Source organism: Oenanthe melanoleuca, chromosome 15 (assembly GCF_029582105.1).
Source record: "Oenanthe melanoleuca isolate GR-GAL-2019-014 chromosome 15, OMel1.0, whole genome shotgun sequence".
Classification (NCBI taxonomy): Eukaryota; Metazoa; Chordata; class Aves; order Passeriformes; family Muscicapidae; genus Oenanthe; species Oenanthe melanoleuca.
In genome coordinates this window covers 10,704,401-10,725,618 of record NC_079349.1, presented here as the reverse complement: position 1 = coordinate 10,725,618, position 21,218 = coordinate 10,704,401, and the positions used below count along the sequence as shown (strand labels likewise).

Sequence of the window (21,218 nt, the reverse complement as noted above, 5' to 3'; positions counted from 1 at the left end):
GTTAAATGGGTGCGGAGCGGGCGGTGCAAGGCCCCGGCTACGGCGGCTGAGCGGAGGCGGCGCCGGGCGGAGCGGGAGCGGCGGCGGCGCGCGGGGCTGCGCGGGGCGGCCGGGGCTGGGGGGGCGGCGGTGGCGGCGGCAGTGCCGGCCCGGGGCGCGTGCGGCCCCTCAGTGGGGGCGGGCGGGGGAGAAGTGGGGCCGGCGGCCGGAGCAGGAAACGCCGCGGGCGGCGGTGAGGCCTTGAGCGGAGCGGAGCGGCGCGGGACACCCGCCGGTGAGTGCGGCCGGGCGAGGATCCGCTGAGTCACCTGCCCCGCTGCCGCCGTTCTCTCCCGCGGCTCCGGCGCCTCGGGACGGCGCCTGGGCCGCGCTGCTCCCGCGCCGTGAGGCGAGCGGCGCCCGACCCCTGTGGGCCCGCGGGGGGTGCGGGTGCGGGTCCCGGGGCCCGCGGGCCCGGCCGTGCCCGCAGTGCGATATCCCTTGTGCGGTACCCTGGGGCTCGGGGAGGGCGGCCGCGCTGCCGGAACCGCTCCGAGCCTTCAGCGAGAGCCGCCTGGCTGGGCCGGGGGAAGGGGAAGGGTTGGGAGGGGAGAGGCGCTGTTGGGGAACGCGGCTCTACTTTGCTGTGCCCAAGTGCTTAACTGACTCAGGCTGGAAAGAAAATGCACCCTGTAGAAAGATGCGTCTTAACATCTGACGGGTTGGTTTTGTTTTAATTAGCTCCGCGGTCAAAGGCTTTGAAGTAACCATGGATAAAAGAGGAGGTGCAACAGAAACTGAAAATGGCGATGCTTTCCTGGAGCTGAACAGAACTGCAACTAAATACCCACATCGTTACACAAAGGTCAGCTCACTCTCCTTTCCACTCGGAGTTGTGCGTGGAACTCTTGGTCACAGGAGTAGAGTGGGAGGGGGCGGCTCCTGTGAGAGAGAAACAGTGAGGTGAAAAGCCTTTGCCTGGATTAGGATTTGCAAGGTGATATCAAATGAGCCGCTTGTTAAATGCGATGCAGTTGTGCAATCTTGTCCTCGATATGCTTTTGATTCCCACCACCTTATTTTAATATCTGAGCACCCAACAGCATGTGCTGCGAGATTATTGGAGACACTGAAGTATGTTGTTCTACCAGCTATCTCAAGTGCTTTATAACTCTGCTTTCAGCAGTGTTCTTTTAAGAAGTTTACCAAAAAGGTTTCCTTGCAGTAGATGTAATTTCCTAGGAAGGTGTAGCACTCAAATCTTATCAAGAACTCTCATGTGTTTACTAGATGCCTTTTGTAACCTTAGAATTGCTCATATCTGATTGCTGGAAGCTTAAACAGTTATGACTCCAGTCAATGCTTAGCGTTAAAACATTAACACAGGTGCTTTTGTTTAACTGTGATGCCTAAATATATGTATGTGTGGAAGAAGAGCTAAATAACTTGCAACTAGAAATATTGTTCCAGTACTAAGTGAGTTTGATATGCTGTGGGGTTTAGGATTCAAATTTTGTTTGTGGTTTTGCTACCTCTGCTGAAAAATGCCTTTGGAAAGATTCTGTAATCGTGGTTGGTTTTCCCATGGCTGCAGGCTGTGGGAACAGGTGGTCATTGCTTTGTGAAAAGCTGTTAAGATACTTTGCAGCAAATGGCCTGAAGTGTGGAACAGGGTGAGACAGTTTACTGTTGCTGGCTGTGTTATCTTTCTTGAGGAATTCGGAGCTGTTGGCCTTTTAGTAGGTTGTTTTTTAAAGGAAAAAAAAAATTATCATTGTGGCTCTGTTCTGTTGAGATAATAGAGCTCTGGCTTATTTTAAGTAGACATCAACAATAAACCACGTACTTCAGAATAGGCAAAACTTCTTGCGAATAGTACAGCTCTCTAAATCTTTCTAACTTTTTTAGAAAAGATGTGCCATTAACTTCTGAGGATGCAAAGTGTATTGTTAGTCAGACATACTTAGTTAATTGCTAAGTGAAAGAGAGGAGCTCTTTATAAAGCTCCTCTGCTGAGAGCACGGCCTCTATTCACTTTCAGTCTTGCCTAGCTCTTCTTGTGTAGTAACTGAATGCAGCTGCAATTTCTGCTCTGATTTTTAGGACAATGTTCAGTTTATGCTAGTGGTGACTGTTTACTGAAACCAATGCATTTGTAGCTTCAGTTTTGTTAATTCAGTACCTATAGTTTCTGACCAGGATAAAGTTACAGAATTAGTGCCAGAAGGTGCCTAGTCTTATCAGTTGGTTTCCAAGGAGCCTAAATTAAGAAATACCAAAAATCAATCTGTGTTAAAATACTTTGCATCATATGGTTTCTCTACATTTTACAGCTGAGATATTTTAAGATGGTGAAGTAATCAATATTGCAGGGCATTGTCATGTGTTCCCGTTTCCTACTAATTAGGGATTGAGGCTACCCTGTTTGGGGGTACAGGCTGCTGATTTGGAAAGGGGTATGATTTCCTTTAATGGTTTATATTCACTTACTACCACTAGGAAAACATCTGGCTCATACTATAAGTAGTTCTAAGCTGTTTGCTTTTGTTTAATAACAGCTAAGCACATTTTTTCCCCCTAGACTGCTTAGAATGTGTGTGAATTAATCATAAAACCCCACAAGTGGAAGTGCCAGCATTTATCTCCTGTTACAGGAGTGCAGTTTAAGCTGTGTCTTTTCTAGTTCTTGGGGAGCTGTTCCTCCAAGGGTGCACAGCTAGTGAAAGGCAAGAAACAATTCAAATTTTCCGCACTTGAGTGGAAGAATTGTGATAGGATGTGAGTGAGAGCCTGTGGACTCCCTCTCGTGGCCAACAAAACAGCCCATTCCCAATCTGGTGATGGACAGGGCTGTTAGTACTTGTAGTATCTGCATCAGGCTCTGATAATGTTACAGCACTGATGTTCCTCACAGATTGAGGTTTATTTTGGGAAGCTGTGGGTAGGGAGGCCAGGCTCCCTTTAATGGAGCTCTTCTTGCTGAGGTCTCATACAAGGTGATGCTTGGGGTGGGGGGATGTTAAGGTTTTGTCCAGCTACCAAATTGCCATCTATAACAAGTGTCAAACTCGCATAGTTAGTGAACTGATTTTGATCACATGGGGGAAATGATGTAAAAGTTCTGAAGGATATTGTATTTTTGGGGGTGGGGGGGAAGAGGAAAGATTTTTCAGTTTGGCTGACTTATGGTGTCTGCTGTTAGGGTTTCTTTATCCTTCCAACTGCCCTCTGATCTCTGCACAGTTCTGAGTCAGTTCAGTACAGTTGTGAGTGAGGCAGGTTGAAGAAAGGGGATCTTGGGGAATGAGTGAGTGTTAATAGAAATGTGCATCTTAACTGCAGCAGAGTTAATGTTGATTAAAAGCTCTGATGGTCGCACCATTAGTAATGGTTTCTGAATGTAGCAAACTGCAGTGAGACTGCATTGGTTGCCAGTCAAGTGACTGCTAAGGATGTGCAGTGATAAACTAAGGGCTGTTCAAAGCTGTTAGAAAGTGGGAAAGCAAGTTATTCAGCATTGATTTGGTGTTGGGTGGAATGGGTAATTGTGTAACGCATTATGATATCTTGAAGTTGGTGATGGTCAAAAATGGCAAGCTTGTCTAGAATTTCCAGATCTACACCAGTAACTGGACTTGTGCTAATGCTTTTTTTTACCTGCTGAACATTATATAGCATTAACTATTAACCACAGCAATTTTGATTCCTTCTTGAGAACTCACCAGTGCTGGCATCCATGATGCCTGTGTTGCTTATAAGCTGAACTGTCCAGGGAAGTGAATATATAAACATTTATGGTGTGAACAGCCTTGGAGTGTTCACAAGGACTAAACCTGGCCTAGTAAGGCTTAGTGCTTTGAGTAAGGGTTTGGTCAGTGACCACTGATAGAGCAGCTGAAATATAAACTTTCAGTGCTGTATTTCACAGGATATGAAGCAACATATTGGGAAACCTGGGCTGTCAAAAAAACACTTTATTCCAGACTGCCTGCTCAATTGATAGTTTCAGTCACTTAAGTCTTGTCTGTGTGTAAATTGAAACTCATGGTTTTGATTTTTAATTTTTTTTTCCTAGGAGGAACTGCTGGATATTAAAGAGCGTCCCTACTCTAAGAAAAGACCTTCTTGTCTTTCTGAAAAATATGACAGGTATTTTCTTGATTATACAAAGCTATATACATTTCTTTCAAAATAAAAGTTTAAATTGCAGAAACCACTTAGCTAAGAAGTGCTCTCATTTTGATGGGAGGTGTATGTGCCACAAAGTTCAGACTGCTCCAGAGTCCAGTTCTCAGAAGTGCTAATCTTCTAGGAAAGGCTCAGTGCTCTGGCCAGGGATTTTGTTCTTTGAACAGAGATTATTTTCTGCTGGATCTCATAACTTCACACAACCCAAGTCTTAGAGACTTGCAGTAAAAAGCACCAAGAGTGTAGATGGGTGTGTAGTACAGACTGGGTCAGGCTGTAGCAAGCTGCCTTGCTTAGTGGATTACTCTCCCATTTTATCACTGCATCTCAGTAGAAAATGGAGGTGAGCGTTCTTGGCTGGTGTTGGTAAGTTTATTGAGCAGCAGTTTCTTTACTATTCAGATAAATTTATTGTACAAGTGTGAGATTGAGGTAAATTACCCAAATGCTTAAGAGCAGCACCACATGATCTACTTGAATTGTATTTCAGTGTATCAGACAAGCTTCACCAATAGCTAGTCTTCTAAAATCTGATACTGGGTATTATACTTTCTTGCTGTTACAGAAGAGATCCAAGTCCTATGTGTGAAGTAATAAACCATAGTAAGGCAGATTTAGAAGTTGGGTATAAAAGATAATTCACTTGTACAAGTTGTTAACCAGTGAATTCTGGGTTTCTAGCAGCAGCATTGTGAAGTATTTATTAGACTACAAGGTAGCAAACAAAACAATCCTGCAATTTTATTTTCCTAGTGATGGTGTCTGGGATCCAGAGAAGTGGCATGCATCTTTATATCCAACTTCAGGAAGAACTTCACCAGTGGAAAGCTTTAAAAAAGACTTGGATTCAGATCGGACTTCTCTTATGCGTAGGATAGTAGGTGGGTGTGTTCTACAGCACGTTGCTCAAAACTGAACCTGGGCTGTTGGCAAAACCTTTCTGTTGGGGTAACACAAAGGAGAGTAAGCAAAGTCTATGAAAATTGGTTGACTGCATAGGGTAAGTCAGAGAAATCATGGTTGTTCCAACTAGACTAATAGTGGGTTTTCTGGTGACTTACCTAAAACAAACCTGGGCAACAGTCACTTGTATGCTCCTATTCTTGCCATGTAATACTGAATACATATGGAAAATGCAAGTGCTGGGACAATTTCCCTGCAGCTCTGGGCTGAGTACTTAGGAGGTCTGTAGTGGGAAAGCAGGTACGTCCTAGGAGATTGCAGTACTTCCTCAATACCCAGCTGTAAATTTTTTGTGTGCGCTTCCTGTGATCTCAGCTAGATCAACTTCACAGAAATAAATCATGAGCATTTTCCTTTAAAAGCCCTGGGATAGGAGCAAGGCTATGAAACAGAAGGCTGCTATATAGACGACTCACTTGTCTTTACTAATAAATGAAATTTAGTGCTTTTTGTGTGATCTTTTGACTTGCAGATCCAAGAGAGAGAGTGAAAGAAGATGACCTGGATGTAGTGCTGAGTCCCCAGCGGCGGAGCTTTGGAGGTGGCTGCCATGTGACAGCCTCTGTCAGCTCCCGGCGGGCAGGGAGCCCCCTGGAGAAGGACAGCGACGGCGTCCGTGTGATCGGCGGCCGCAGGATTGGCAGCGGCAGGATCATCTCCTCCAGGAACTTCGACAAGGACCATCGGGGCGGGGATTCCAGGGATGTGAGAGACCGGGATCGTGACAGGGACTACAAAGATAAACGCTTCAGGGTTTGTTCCTTCTTTTCCTGATTGCCTGTTAAATCAGGGGGTAAAAACACCAGGGGCAGGTGAGCTGCATACAGCACTTAAGTATTCTGTGCAAGCAGCCCCTTTATTCTTAGGTGTGAAGGGTGAGCATTTGGTGCTTCAACACTTAGTTACATTTCTTCAGAGAGCTCCACAGGGATGCTTGTAATACAGTTTATCAGACAAACCCTGTCTGTGGCTGACTTTTACTAGCAAGAGGTTCAAAAGCCTAATAGTTCATTTGTAGTTCTTGATCTGACAGTTGTCAGCAAGCATTGTGTTTAACCTCAGCAAATGGGAGCTTTCCAGGCTTTCAGACTTCTTTTAGTTTTTGTTTTTTTTTAAAGAGCAACCACTAACTCTCAGGGTGAAAAACTGAGTTTATAGAAGCACTTGTACATCAATAGCTTTTGGTGTCGTGAAGAAGCAATTCAGCTGTGTAGCTCAGGATTTAAAAGCTTACAGAGCATACAGGGAAATTATATATGCATTTAAAAATACCCAGAACTGGTGTGAAAGGTGAAAGTTCGGGAAGAATCTTATGAAGCAGCATTTTATTAATGCTAATGTTTTTAATATCCCCCTTCAGAGGGAATTTGGTGACAGCAAACGTGTCTTTGGGGAGCGAAGAAGGAATGATTCCTACACTGAAGAGGAACCTGAGTGGTTCTCTGCTGGGCCTACAAGTCAGTCTGAAACCATTGAGCTCACAGGCTTTGATGATAAAATTTTGGAGGAAGACCACAAAGGGAGAAAACGTACGAGGAGACGCACAGCCTCACTGAAAGAAGGTAAGGGCAAATTTCACAAAAGCTCTGCTTGTCTGCTAGTTTGGAGACTGCTGGGTGTAGAGCTGATTTACAGATCCAGAGAAGTGTAAATGAAAACTTTTATCTTAAACTTGCCTAGCTTTTGGTCATCCTGAAGCACAAGATGTAAAGCCTATAATGGTACTTGTAATCTGAAAGATCAGTTAGGTGATGAATTACTTTTTTTTTTTTCCCCCCCCGCAAAGAGAAGCTGGATTGAGAGCCTGGTAAAAACCTTGTATGGATGTTGAATGATATCAGAAGTTGATAGGTTGTTTTAAAGGTCTTGTTCATTTCTGTATCCTACTGGGTGCTGAAGGCTCTGTTTAAATTAAATAAAGCTTGGAGGTACTTGAAATAATATTTTATTCCTTATGGTAATACCAACATTAGAAGCACAGGTCTGGGCATACAGTTGCCAGTAACATAGCTTTAAACTGAATTAGGAGACTTGAATTTGTCTGTATGTCAGGGTCCACACCACATGCAGAGTCCTGATACGTTCTTTTAGGGATCTCAAAGCGCAAAAGACACAGCAGGAGACAAAACCAGTTTACTTTTGCAAAAATGCACTCTATTTAGTGCCAACAAAATGTGATGGGGGACAGAGAGTAAGAGAGAGAGAGAGGGGTTGGGATTATAGCTACCAAGACAGGCAGATGATCCTCGTGGTACCAGCCAATAGATGTCCCTTGCCATCCAGGGACATCTCGGGTCTTTAGTTTGAGGGTGTCTCTTATAGTCTCTTCCAAGGCATTGGGCGTCTGGCCAAAAGGTGGGAAGATTTATGGACTATTGTATGTGGAGATCGTTGCTCCAAGAAGTAGGTGGAAACAGGATGCTATAGCAAGTAGCCTGCGTAGGAGCAGTGCACCATGGCAAGCTCCAGGCACACCAACTGTCCTTGTGACCAGTTCATTGTTCTCACACCTGTGGGAGCAAACCGGTCCTGGTTAGAATGGGCACCACCTGAGAACAATCACTTGGCATTCCTCTCATCCCTGGCCAGCGCCTTTAAACTGCAGTTCTTTAGGCCTCAGGTGAGGGTCATTGGGCAGAACAAACAAGAGGCTTTTAGATGGACTCTTACAGTGTAGTCATTGGATTATTACAAAAAAAAAAAAGGTTGCGGTATGGCAAGAGAGAAGATGACTTTTTAATGCTAGAAATTCTGCAGGTGGACAACATAACTGGATTGTAGTGCAGTTCCAAGCACAGGAGTTTGTAGCCATGCTACAACTTTGCAGTGCCCTGTGCAAGCTTGCTGAGAAGTCTTTCAAGTGAGAAGTGGCTTGGTCCTGATGGAGGACAAGCAGTATTTGTCATATGTTGGCTCTTAAGAACCCATGTCAAGAAGGCAGGAACTGCCAAAGGATTGTTGATGGAAAAACAGCAGCAGCTGTTGACTTTCTGCAACAGCTGTATGTGCCTGGTGTGGCATAACAGCCCAGGCTGATCAGGATGCAGTTGTTTGTGCACAGTCCAATGGCAACTCTTATTTTTTGGAGCTAGATAGTCTTACCAGATTTGAAGCTAGGAGTTGTAGTGGGTGCAGTTTTCTCTTGTAGGAGCCAGCACAGTGTAACTGAGCTATCAGCCTGGGGCTGGGTTCCTTTGGGCCTGTGCTTCTAATCCCTGGGCAAGTGCATTGGCTGTCAGGCACTGTTCCCACAGGAAATAGTCAAGTTCAGTGATTCAGCAGTCACTTGATTTTCTTTTTAAGGCATAGAATGCAATGGTGGAGTGGCAGAAGAGGATGAAGTGCAGACTGTCCTTGCCAATGAAGCTCCAGCAGATCAAGAAGTTCCTAGAGAAGCCGTTTTACAAGAACCAGCTCCAGGAGAGTTTGACTTCAATGAGTTCTTTAACTTGGATAAAAGTGTTCCTGGCCTGGCTTCAGTGAGTTTTCTGGGTTTTAGGACTGGGTATATTAATGAGAAGCATTTTTGCTGCAGCTGCATTCTCTGAAAGCTAAAATTTCTTGCTTTGTGGAAGCTTCTTTATGAAGTGTGTAAGTTTAAGATGAATTTGCAGAGATTTAGCTTTGGAGTGTTATCTGTGGGGCTGGCTCAATCTCCAAGGTATGTGTTTGAGGCAGACTAGCTAACTATTTTTTCGTTCTTTTGGTCACTCAAAATTAACATTCTGAATGGATCTTCTTTGGAATTGTTAAAGATATGTTCAGAGAAGATTCACTGTACAATTTTAGTCTAGCTGAAGACAACCATTTCTAAGTCTGGGAATTGCAGCAAACAGATCTTCTGTGCAGACTTCTGGCAGGCAGTGAGCGTGGAGACACTAGTGGTCATGTGCCTGAAACTATGTATGTCTGAAAGGGTTTGGATCTTTATTAAACCTTTAAGAGGTTAATTAATTTTTTAGAATTACTGCTCCTGTGTTGGGTAAATACAGCCTACCCATTCAGTCAAAAGTCAAAAATTGTGTTTTGTCTGCAAATAAACAGACCTGGCATGGTTTAGAAATATTGAGGTTAAAAAAAAAAAAAGCATTTCTGACTTAATCTTTAGTGTGGACAAGCTGCTTGCATTAGAAAATGGTCATCATGTGGTGCCAGTAGTTTGAGAAAATAGGTGGAGAGTTCATTCTCCCTATAGAAGTTATAATTGGTTTCTTTAGACTTGATAATCTGATTTTCAGCATATGTGCAAGATGGTGACCCCTTGTAGGGAGTTCCCAAGTGAAAAGAGCTGCTGATGAAACAGATGTGGAGATGTTATAACTTCTCAGAAAAGTGAGTTTCATTGTACTGGTGATATGCCTGTGACAAGTGTTATCATAGGTTTGTACATTTCTTGTCTTAATTCTTCTAATATGTTAGAGTCAAACAATCAAAACCAAATGGAGCAATACTATTATTTTTCTCTGTTGTAAATAGTGTTGAGTACTCCTCGTTTCAGAAAAACAAACAATCTCTGAGAGGAAGAAGCTGCTCTTCCTTTTGTCTAAAAGAAAACATGCTGCCTGAAACTGCATCTGTGCCTATTGAGCCAGTCTTTAACTGGGTACTGTCTTGCAGGACAGGAGAATCTTTAGTTTGAGTTATATTTTTATAATGCACTGGTTTCTAAATATCTGGAGTTCTTTTGACACTTCCACTTTGAAATGGTGTAGTTAATGGTCTTTGGGTGCTCTGTGCTTTTTTCAGTTACAGTTTTACTGTGAGTAAATATTTGGTGTCAGTTAGAGATGTACACTGGGTTATGTTAACTGACTGCAGGAAAAAAGCAGATCCAAGTTTTGAAACTCTGGAAGCAGTATCTAATTGTCTGTAGCAGAAGAATCTTGCTTGCACAATAAGCTTCTCAAAGATGTTGCTGATCTTGCTTATGTTAAGATTTTCTTTTTTTCCCCTCCTGTAGATGATAGAGGATGTGCTGGGGGAAGGTTCAGTGTCTGCCAGCAGGTTCAGCAGGTGGTTCTCTAATCCCAGTCGTTCTGGAAGTCGGTCAAGCAGCTTGAGATCTACCCCCCATGAGGAACTGGAGAGGCTAGCAGGTAAGGCTGCAGGACCATGCAGGCTCAGGTAGCCTCCTTCCATATTCTTTCTTACTCATTCAATAAGGAGATGGCAGATAAGGCTTTAGGACCAGGAATTCTCCCACAGTTTAAGCACTTGGCATTCTTTTGAAGCTCTTAGAGTAAGCAGCTCTAAGTTCTTTTTCAACAAATACTCTTGTCAGTGCTTCCTGATGACTTTCCAGCTGATCTTGGGCAAGTGGTGTGAGGCATAACTTTGCAGTGACGTGCTGAAGTTGGTTGCCAGTGTATGTTCATCTTGAGCCATTGGGTTGGTAAACTGATGTCGCAGTGCTCCTGGTTTTGCTGTTTCAGGTCTAGAGCAAGCCATTCTCTCCCCTGGCCAGAACTCTGGAAACTACTTTGCTCCCATTCCATTGGAAGACCACTCTGAAAACAAAGTGGACATCCTAGAAATGCTACAGAAAGCCAAAGTGGACTTAAAACCTCTTCTCTCAAGTCTTTCAGCCAACAAGGAAAAGCTTAGAGAGAGCAGTAAGTGCCTCTTCAGCTATTGTCAAGTTCTTGTGATGCAGTATCTCCCAGCAAGAGACTTGATATTCTGGAAACCTCAACTGCCAAATCCAGGAGCAGGCAGTGTTATAGATTTACTTACAGTACTGAAAACTCAGTATTCAGCAGTTCTCAATTGTGTCAATATCATCACTGACTCTTTTCATCCTAACCATAGGATGACATCAGGACTTTATCAGACTGCTTTAGTGGCCAGAAACAATTATAAGATGATGCAAGTCTTGATCTGAGTTTCCAGCTTTGTGTATGGCATTTGCATAAGTTTGTCATACTGGTGACTGGTAATGTCAGCTCTGAAACTGTGGCATTTAAACTCTGGTTTTACCAAAAACTGACAAGTCATCCTTGACAGTGTCTATAATGGATCACATTGATCCATTAAGTGCCAATATCCAAGAAGTTGAACAGTGGCTTGAGAATGTGATTTTTAATTTTTTTTTCAAGGGTGCCTCCAGCTTAGAGATTTGCATGTCTGGGCCCATAGCATGCATGGAGTGTACAAAATGCATGTGTTCTGTGAAATCTTGAGATCTGATTCCAAATGGGTTTCTCTTTGGCAAGCAGCATGTATTGCCATGTAAACTGCACTGAAGAAAAGATGATGCCCCTCTGATTAGTGTGAAGCAGCTTAGAAGGAAAACATCTAAGCACTGCAAATATTAAGCATCCAGTCTGGGAGTAGGAAGTGTTAGCTAACATGTGGAGAACTTCCTTTATTTCACTTAAAAAAGACTTGTAGTTCTATTTCTGTTCTGCTTAGTCTGACTTTCCTACTAAAAACTTTTTCAACTTTGATCCTCACAAACCAAGGATGAAGGAACAAAAATCTGTGAGGAAGCTTTCATTCACTCAAAAGTACCTGATGTGGGACTCTGCATTCCCATAAAATGCTGTACAGCTCTTCAAGTGCTGTGGAGTTTCCAGGTCAATTCCTCTCCGCCAACATCATATTTGCTCGTGTTCCATGCTGCATGTCTGCATCATTGCTTCTTTTCTCCACCTTCTTGCCCAAATTTCCAGTAAATCTTATTTCTTTGGGCCAACATCTGCAACCCATGGCATGCTTCTGTCTCTTCTTTCTTTTCTTTTAAGGTGTCATACCTTGTGATGTGTGTTAGCTGGTCCATAAAGCATGTTTAGCCTTTATATATGTGTATATATATGCATATACAGGAAAAGTACTGCTAAGAGCAGTAACGAAATCTTTCTATAAGAGGCTTTAATCTTTGAGCAAAAAATATACTTCAAACTTTATGTACACTGAGCTTAAGTGTGTAACTGAGTCTCTAAAGTATCTAGATTTTTCAGGTATGTATTCTTTCTGCTTAGGATAGCTTGATGTGGCTTGCACTGTGGCTGTAAAACCATCTGGTCTCTTGGAGTATAGGATAACTGAATCCTTCCTAATTGAAAAAGAACCAACTGAATTGTCACATAAATATTCTCTGTTAAATGCAGGCAAAGTTGTAAAATGTAGTAGTAACAATGTTTCTTGCAGGATAAATGAAAGAGTGAGAATTTAGTAGCTGGAACCTAAACAGGTTTTTGTGGAGTCTCACATGGCAGTAGTTGTGCATTTCAGTTCTCTGAATTCTGATATATTAGGATGTCAGTCATGGTTTGACAGCTAGTATCAGTATCAAAAAATAAGTTTTTGACTGTTCCTAATTTTCAAGCAACTTCTATTCAACACTTGCACAAGAATTATTAGCTCACTTGAGAACAGAAATGTAGTTTACCAGTATTCTTCTTGTATTTCTCAGCACATTCAGGAGTTGTACTTTCAGTGGAGGAAGTTGAAGCTGGGCTAAAAGGTCTGAAAGTGGATCAGGAGGGGAAAATTGCCACTCCCTTTATGGCTGAGCAAATGGAAGAAGCCCTGAATGTCAGTGGCTCCAGACAGCTGAAGAAGGATGGGGACATGACTGCGTTTAACAAACTGGTCAGCAGCATGAAGGCAAGCGGGACTCTGCCTTCCCAGCCCAAAGTCAATGTAAGTGGCAGCCAGTGGCTCTGGTGACCTGTGCTGATAGAGGGCTAACCCAAACCCTTTCCTGAAGCCCAGATGTTTTTAGTGACCTTTGTTTAGCAGAGGTATGTCAGTGAACAATGTTATTTTACACTTGACTTTTAACGTCACTTGTACTAAGATGTAACCGAAGTGAATACTTGTTAGCTGAAAGATTAATATTAAACAGCAGATGACAGTAAGGCTTAGACTGCAAGAGATTCCAAGATGAAATTTCATCCTGTCGCTAACTGACTAAACAGTATGCTTGGCCCAGAAGCTGTCAGTAAATATTTCTGGCACCAGCAGATACTTCTAACAACTGAGTAGGTCTAGTAGGTCTAAAGCATGTGTTTTCCCTGCCAAACTATGCCCAAGGACTTTTAGATTCATCCCACTTCACTGGAAGATAGTGAAGGATATAAATTTGCCCTGTGAAGAGTTTGCAGATTGATCTCAGGCTTAAAGCAAGACTTGCTTCTGGGTGTCTCTTTACATTAATGTGCAATTTTGATGCACAGAAGAATATGTGAAATAATTTCTTTAATGTACAAACACTTTTCTGTTTGTACGTATTCTCAGTTAACTAGTGGCTCAGTATTCCATCTCCAGTTTACACAATTACATAAATTCATATATTTGATCCAGATTTTAATGAGGCACAGTGAGTTACCTTATGCAATCTAGCACAGGGCATTTTTCTTAGGGGAGATCTGTGAGCCAGCTCAGCTCTTAACTTTGAAATTTTATTTGGCTGATGCATAAACTACTGTTCTGATAGAACAGATAAAATTATTTGTGTTACTGAGACAAATGTAGGTAGTCTCTTAATGAGCTTGGTTGTAGCTATATCTAATTTACAGTATTTTCATTTTCTTAGCAGAGCCTTGAAAGCCACTTAATGTCACCTCCAGAGATGTCAGGCCAGCCTCTATCAAAGAATATTCTGCAGGTATTCTTATTGCGGGGAGGGAAGTACTTAAAAGCATATCTCCAATGGGAAAACAAAAATTATTTGAAAATAAGGCATTTAAGGCAATTATGGGATCAGCAGTCAGACACGATACTATAGAGAAGAAAGAGCCAGGGACTAGATCAGTTTAGCTAAAAATTTGTCGTCATGTTATTTCCTGTAATTACAGCTTGAAAATGAAAAGCTTTGAGTGCCTGGTTGTGGGCAAACCAGGATTGGTTTTCCTGGTTGCACAAATCCCCTTTGTCTCTAAATTGCTATAAATAGGACAGCCTGTAGTGTAGTAAAATGAGCACATATGTGTAAATTGGTTATATTTTGAATGTTCTTTCTTTACTTATTCTTAGGAACTTCTTGGTCCACCCATTAGCAGACCTGCTTCATCGAACGTCCTGAGTGGCCTGATCGGGGGGCTGGAGCCTGCAGCCTCCCTGCTGACACAGAGAGCCCCATCCCCCCCCATTCCCCCTGTGTTCCCAACACGAGCTGCTTCTGCAGATTACCTGCGCCACAGAATATCTTCACCCATTGGTGAGACTGCTTGCAAAGTGGGGCTTTATTTAAGGGTTTTTTTAAGACTGCTTTACAGAATTACAAAAACTTCCTGACACTTGGTGGGCAACTAGGGCAGTGTCTGCCTTTTGAGTGCAAAGTGTCCTTTCACTTACTGATGTTAAATTTATCACCCAGACCTCACAGTGAGTTCTGGTGTGTAATAATGTGCTCAGCTACTGTGTAAGAATAACTTTCAAGGACTACTTGGCCATTTGTATTACAAGTTACTACCAGTAGCCTCCTTTGTAGCTCTCCAGCTCTGTGACAAGGAAGTGATGTAGCTCTATGTGGATTTAAGGGGTGAACTGAGAGTCTTCACAAAGAATCCTTAATTCACGTAGCATTATTTTACTTTGGGTTATGTATTGAAAGAAATTGTTAGTACTTTTAAATACAACTGTTAAATATTCTTTAGGTTTTGGACAAGGTTCTCAGCAATTGCTTGGTGATCCATTTCCAGGTGTAAGGAAGCCCATGAGCCCAGTTGCTGCACAGGTTAGATGACATGCCTTTTGCTTATGTATTTGCATCTCTTTGTGTTCTGTGGTCTAGAACTAAGTTGTGGGAACACCTAGCTGTTGCATCCAGGTGTTTGTGCTTTAAGTTTACTCTGATTGTGAGGATGCAAAGTCTAATTTACTACAGTGTCAAAACCTCTTTGCAATTTGGCCCATCTTAGAGTACCTCAAGTACAAAATTTTTTGAAACTTCTATTGCCTGCTAATAAAACACACACTGTTAGTGGGCAGATGTTGGTGAAGGCATTAATAGCTACAGCAGTAAATCTTCAATATCTAAAATAACTCCCAACCAAATACAGGCTTTGACTTGTGTGTTTTTTATGCAACTCTACCTCAGATGAGTCCCCTGGAGATCCAGCAAGCTGCTTTAGAGGGACTGGCACTCCCACATGACTTGGCTATACATGCAGCAAATTTCTATCAGCATGGCTTTGGTAAACCACAAATGGACAAAAGCAGAGATGGCTACAGAAACAGGTGAGCACCTGGCTGCAAAATTTTAGGGGTATGCTGTTAACTGATTTTTAATGCGAGTATTGTCTTTCTGTAAACATCAGCCCTAGTCGCTCAGGATTGGTTCTTGGCAGTGCTGCCTTTGATTCTGTGCCAAGAGCAGAGCCTATTTTGACTCCCTGTCCCTTCACAGGCAGCAGCGAGTGACTAAATCCCCTGCCCCAGGACACAGAGGGAATGCATCTTCTCCAGCCCCTGCAGCATCCATCACGAGCATGGTCAGTACCTCATGTTCAGTGGTGTAAAAGTGTCTGCAGGAACCAGATTTTAGCAGTGGTAATCGATGGGAGAATGGGAGGCAATCGTATTCATGTTGTAGCTGTGGCCACATGATACAGGAATTGAGTTTGCCTTCATGCTTAACTGAATGTCTTCACCTTGGAAAAAAGCCTTTTCTGACCACTGTCTTATCTAAAACTGAAGAAATACTGTTAATGTTACCTTGACTTCATCTTCTGAAATTGAATGAAGGTAATTATGAAAACTCAAGCCATCATATTTTGGTGCTTAAATTTTCAAAAAACAAGTGGCTGAAAGCCATGAGATGCTTCAAAGAACGCTGGTGTTGGGGTATGAAGTGTTTGACCTAAGTGTCTGTGGGTTGAAATAATGCCTAAGAGTTTCAGGATCACTTTGAAAATGAGTAAAATCTCATAGCCAAGCTGTTGCCTCTCTGCCTTCAGTACTATGTAAAATGCAGCTTTGATCTAAATTTTCCAATTAGTCAAGTACTTGCAGCTCAGGACTGACACAGACTATCACCTGCCAAATGAAACAAGTAATACAAGTTTATATTCCAAATGAGTGACTTCCACAGGTGCTATGGAACTCTGAATAGGGAAAAAACCCAAATGAGGCAATTGTTCTGCAGAACAATCAGCCCTGAGTTAATGCAGATGAAGCAGTTCTACAGGAATTCCTGTGGACCTGCTCTTCTGGTCGATAGCAAAGAGGAAACAACTGTAAATTAGACTGCAGCTCAGCTATATTGTTTCAAGCCTGTTAAGGTACATTTAACTGAGAACAGCTGCAGATTTTGATATTGGATTTGCAAAGAAGCCTAAAGAGAAATGTTTAAACAATAGAATAAAGCTATGAAATGAGGTGAAGTAAAATCATGGGCACACAGCAACTGATTGAAAAGAGCTTTAAATGGAAAGGATGTGCTAGAATTGGTGTCCACCCACAACTGAGATACTGTGGCCTGGATAATGAGCACTGGGTGAGGTTTTGCTTTTTACTGTGTTCTCTGCAGCTGTCTCCTTCCTTCACACCTACCTCGGTGATACGCAAGATGTATGAGAGCAAGGAGAAAAGCAAAGAGGATCCAGTTTCTGGGAAAATGAAAATCAGTGATGTTAAAGATGAAAATCAGAGACCAAATGAAGGTATTGTAATGGCTTTAAAATACCACAAACAAAAGAGATTTGGAATAGATGCAGATTGTCGCAGCACATAACACACCCAGGCTACCTTTAGACATTCCTGATCTGTGGAGATGAGGAGGGTGTAGAAGTGAGGGGGCCTATGGGAGGGAGGGGTCAGAGCTATGGAGGGGATACACTTCCAAGTGCACTCTTCTAGTAGTGCTGGGGCTTAATCCTTATTTCCTGTCTATTTCTGAGCAACACTAAGAGGGCTGGACCATAACTCTTTGCAACTTTTCTTGATGAACAAGCACAGTGACAATAATGCTTCTATAGCTCTCTGCACCAGTAATTGAAAACTTAGAAGTTGTCTTGAGACAAGCTGAGACCAGTTAAGCTCTTAAGTGTAGCAGATCAGGGATGCATTTTGTCACCCAAACTGATGTAAGAGGCTATTAAAAGGAAATGCTCAACACCAGTTGCCTGACCCAGTCAGACTGACATGGCCAGTGGCCAAGGCATTGTGCTTCAATGCTGGTAGCTGCAGAGGCAGCTTGCAGTTCATGGTAGCAGTCCAGCTGAAATACCTCCAGTGTAGTAGTTGATGCCAAGGTATTTTAGGATTTGTCTAACTCATCTGGATGATCTGTGCAAGTAGCTTCTGGAGGTGCTTTAGTGTTCCAAATCTTTCTAAGATGTCAGATGTAGAAGGCTGCCGTTAAACACAAACACAGCTAAACTGAAGAACCGCCTTAGGCCAGACTTCTGGCACAACTCTAACTTACAATCTTGTCTAGGGAGGGATCTCTTGTACCTCCTATCACCTTTGGCACTGACTCATCCATGCTGCCAGTTCAAAATTCCTAAGAAAAAGGAAAAAATAAGCATTGAAAGTGGAGTTAGTGCGGATTCTGATTTAAGTTTCCTGTAAAGGGATTTCTGTGGAACATATTCCTTCTCATTACATTTCTGAAATAATCTGGCCAGAAGCATCTAGAAAAAAAGATGCTTGCTATTAAATAAATACAACTACAGTTCAGCTAGCTCTGGAATCTTAACTATCAAATCCAGTGATTGAGCTTTAATTTTTATTAGGTGCAATCTCTAGCTGTGGACTGTAATAGCTGTATTCAATTCTAGCTACAGATAACCTACTGTCTAGTTCTGTGGAGAATGCAGATCAAGGAACTTTGCCCACCTTAGGTACCAAACTACCTGCACTGCAACGCTCTGCATGTTCCACACCTCTTACCCAAGCAAATCGTTGCACCAAAGAGCAAGACTACAGGCCCAAATCAGCTGGTAGGAAGACTCCTACAATGGCCTCCCCAGTACCAGGAGGCCCTTTCCTTCGTCCTGTTCATCAAGTACCCCTTGTTCCCCATGTACCACTTGTACGACCTGCTCATCAACTGCACCCAGGATTGGTCCAGAGAATGATGGCACAGGGGGTCCATCCGCAACATCTTCCTCTGCTGCAAGCAGGTAAGCCATTCTCCTTTTCCTGTTCATGCATGTTCTCTTTGAGACTGACTTTGTCTTAGGAATAGCACAAACTGATACTACCAGTAGTTTTTATTCTATGAGAACTTACCTTTAAAATCACAAATTCCAACCCATCTAAATGCATATACCATCTAAATGGATATATTTTGTTCTGCATTAAGTTCCTTGTGCTTATCAGGTAAGAATTTTTCTTGCTCATGTTTAACAGGTATGCTTCCTCCTGGAGTGGACCTGTCTCACTTGCAGGGAATATCTGCTCCCATCCTTGGCCAGCCATTTTATCCACTACCAACAGCAAGCCATCACATCTTAAATCCACGCTCGGGGACACCTTTGCAGCTCGCTATGATGCAACAGCAGCTACAACGATCAGGTAGGCTAAGATAAGCAGGAGGAGTGTGAGTTCTAGAAGGCTACTTTTTGGGGTGTTGAGTACACTGTGCTAGCAGAAAGCTACTTTAATTTAGTTATTCATGATCACTAACCTTGTGTGGGTTTCCAGTGGTTTGGGCCACTGCAGGCTGTTATGCCAGAACAAAGTCCAAGTGAAGTGTTTGGTTTTAGAACATGTGTTGCTACTGACAGATCTGACTCTTGCAGCATGTGTGCAGGCTTTCAGCCTTCCTGGGCCACAGGCCACCCACCTTCTCCAGGGAAATGCTATTTGATCCTGGTCTTCCCTTCAAACCCGTGTGACACCGTGTCCGGAACTGGCAGTGTCAGGCCATTTATGGGAGTACTAAAGAAAATAAACATGTGGTGCGTGGACTTCCTGGGGCTCATAGAATGAATAAAAGCCACATTCAGCTCACATGCCTTACCAGGTGATAGCTCAAGGGCAAATCTGTGCTGGGTATTACTCCACCTCTAATAGCTTTACATTTCACAGGCTCTGGAGCACAAGGATCACCTGCTGGTGCACAAACAGCCCCTCAAAATGTGCTGCCTCGGACTGGATTATCTCATGGGCACACACAGCTTGACCATCGCCCCAGCCAGAGAAGTAGCTCTCCCATTGGCCTTGCAAAATGGTTTGGTTCAGATGTTTTGCAGCAGCCTCTTCCATCCATGCCATCCAAAGTCATCAGTGTAGATGAACTGGAATACCGACAGTGAACAGTGACCACTGGGTGGAACACTTGTGATTCTTTAGACTGGATGAAAATGTCCATAGTCAGGACTTCACCTCTGTTTGGTTTTTTGAGGCTTTTCTTTTTAGCACTCTGTGCAAAATTTTGTTTTGAGAGACTAAAGCACATGGCACCTGTCCTGGTCTCATGTCTGCATCAAGACTAAAGGATCCATTATGGCTTGGATAGTGAAGCCTGAAGAAATTTAGATGCACGACAAAGCCAGTTTAATCCTGGAAGTGTCTATTTTTTTTTTTGTTTGTTTTTGTAAGATATGTGAATGAAGTGCTGATATTCTCTAGTGTAGAGGTAGCAGCTATGGATTCCTTCTGCAGAAAACTACATGTATAGACCCTTCTGTACATACTTGTGTATAAACAATCTTTTGTACATACACACCTAGAATAGCCTTTTTGAATCTATACAGCTGTACATAAGAGTAGCTGGTAACAGTTGAGCTTTAGTTGTGCCTATGGTTTGGACCTTTCTCCATTGTACGTGTGGGACTTTCTTTAAGATTAAAGTTGCATATCCTAAGTGTGAGTGAACAGGATGAAGTTGCTTTGCCTTTTCTTGCTGCTCATCTCCTCTAGGTCTCCCTCTCACATTTTTCTGTCACTGTGCACTCAGTGTAGCTAAAGTGTCAAAGTAAAAGCCCACATCTTGCTGTCTATGTAACCAAGGTCTGATTCCCTGTGACTCTTGCCACCTAAAGAGAGAATTTTTAGTCTTTGAAAGCCTTGAGGATGGGACCTGGTGCAGTCATGATAAAGCCAGATGTTCAGTCTGTAGGTACCTACTGGTTGTTGCTCTTTCAAGAGGGCTGGTGCTGGTTCTTATTTAGCTGCAGTATTTTCCTTGTTTTAATCTTTCAAGCCAGTTACTAAAGGTCATCAAAATGGAGCCTTGGAATCCTCACCCTTCAACTCCTATCCATAGTTGTGGATATTCTGTACTGCCTTCAGTGCTCTTCATAGAAGGGAGTCCCAAGAACTGTCCTCAATCTAGTGTGCATCTGGTGATGCCATTACTGTGAAACTTGCCTTTGGAGTCTTATTCTGTGGCTTGAAAGGGGGAGGATGGGGTAGTTTTGTGATCTTACTGTGTATATTTGGTTTTAAAATACTATGTTCCTTTTAAGCCTGTTTCACTTCCTTGAACAGTTAAATGTTCTCTTCCATCCTTCTGCATGGTTCCTCACTTCACTCCCTCACTTGTATTGAGTCTAGTACTGCTGTCATGTCCTCTACCTAGCTTAGGCCATTGTGCTTTTAAGAGGTGAAAGTAAAACCAGAACTCTCACAGACTTGCTCTTTCTAAGGTCTCACTGAAAACAAAACCAGCAACAGGAAACAAAATCACTTGTCTGTATTAAAACCCTTGCCAGTGTGCTGTGGTGGGTTTCAGTCCAGCGAGACAGTTGTATGGAAATAGCAAGCTGAAATCTCCGACGTGGAAGCTGTTGGAGGTCACCCATACTTCTAGTGGTTGTTCCCAAAACAATCCCTGTAAAACATGCAATCACCAGCTTGTCCTTGTAAGATTGTTTTCATACTTTTTTAACTTGACACTTTCCCAGTAACATTCTGTAAATAAAGTTGATTCTACCAGCTCTCTGTATCAGTTGCTCTTGTACTAAATTATGTCAGAATATTGGTAATTTTTTTTAGCACTATTCTTGTGGGTAATATGGAACAAGTGTTTGAGTTGAGATGCAGAAAGCTTCAATTAGTCCAGGGGTGGGGAGGATAAGTCTGCTTCAAGAGTAACTGGCCACACTGATGACCCAGGATGGAATTGCTGCATTTAAATGTAATGGTTAAGTGTGAGGAATGAGGCTCAGTGTATTAGAAGTTGTAAAACT

The 21,218-nt window shown here is 42.7% G+C and overlaps 1 protein-coding gene across 6 annotated transcripts; it reads left to right on the top strand.

Annotated features, from left to right (window-relative positions):
- The first annotated feature begins 137 nt into the window (after nt 1–137).
- EIF4ENIF1 (eukaryotic translation initiation factor 4E nuclear import factor 1) lies at nt 138–20,964 on the top strand. 6 transcript variants are annotated; one of them, XM_056503991.1, is made up of 19 exons: nt 138–274; nt 721–844; nt 4,055–4,128; nt 4,921–5,048; nt 5,603–5,883; nt 6,491–6,692; nt 8,434–8,609; nt 10,091–10,226; nt 10,563–10,742; nt 12,545–12,774; nt 13,673–13,741; nt 14,110–14,293; nt 14,733–14,812; nt 15,176–15,315; nt 15,485–15,569; nt 16,607–16,739; nt 18,141–18,203; nt 18,433–18,597; nt 19,114–20,964. In XM_056503991.1, the coding sequence occupies exons 2-19, from the start codon at nt 749–751 to the stop codon at nt 19,338–19,340; spliced, it is 2,649 nt and encodes an 882-aa protein (XP_056359966.1). In that variant the 5' UTR covers nt 138–274; nt 721–748; the 3' UTR covers nt 19,341–20,964. The 6 variants fall into 6 exon arrangements, with proteins under 6 accessions (XP_056359966.1, XP_056359962.1, XP_056359964.1 ...); XM_056503987.1 differs by having other exon boundaries at nt 17,859–18,203; XM_056503989.1 differs by having other exon boundaries at nt 139–274; nt 17,922–18,203.
- The last annotated feature ends 254 nt before the right edge of the window (nt 20,965–21,218 follow it).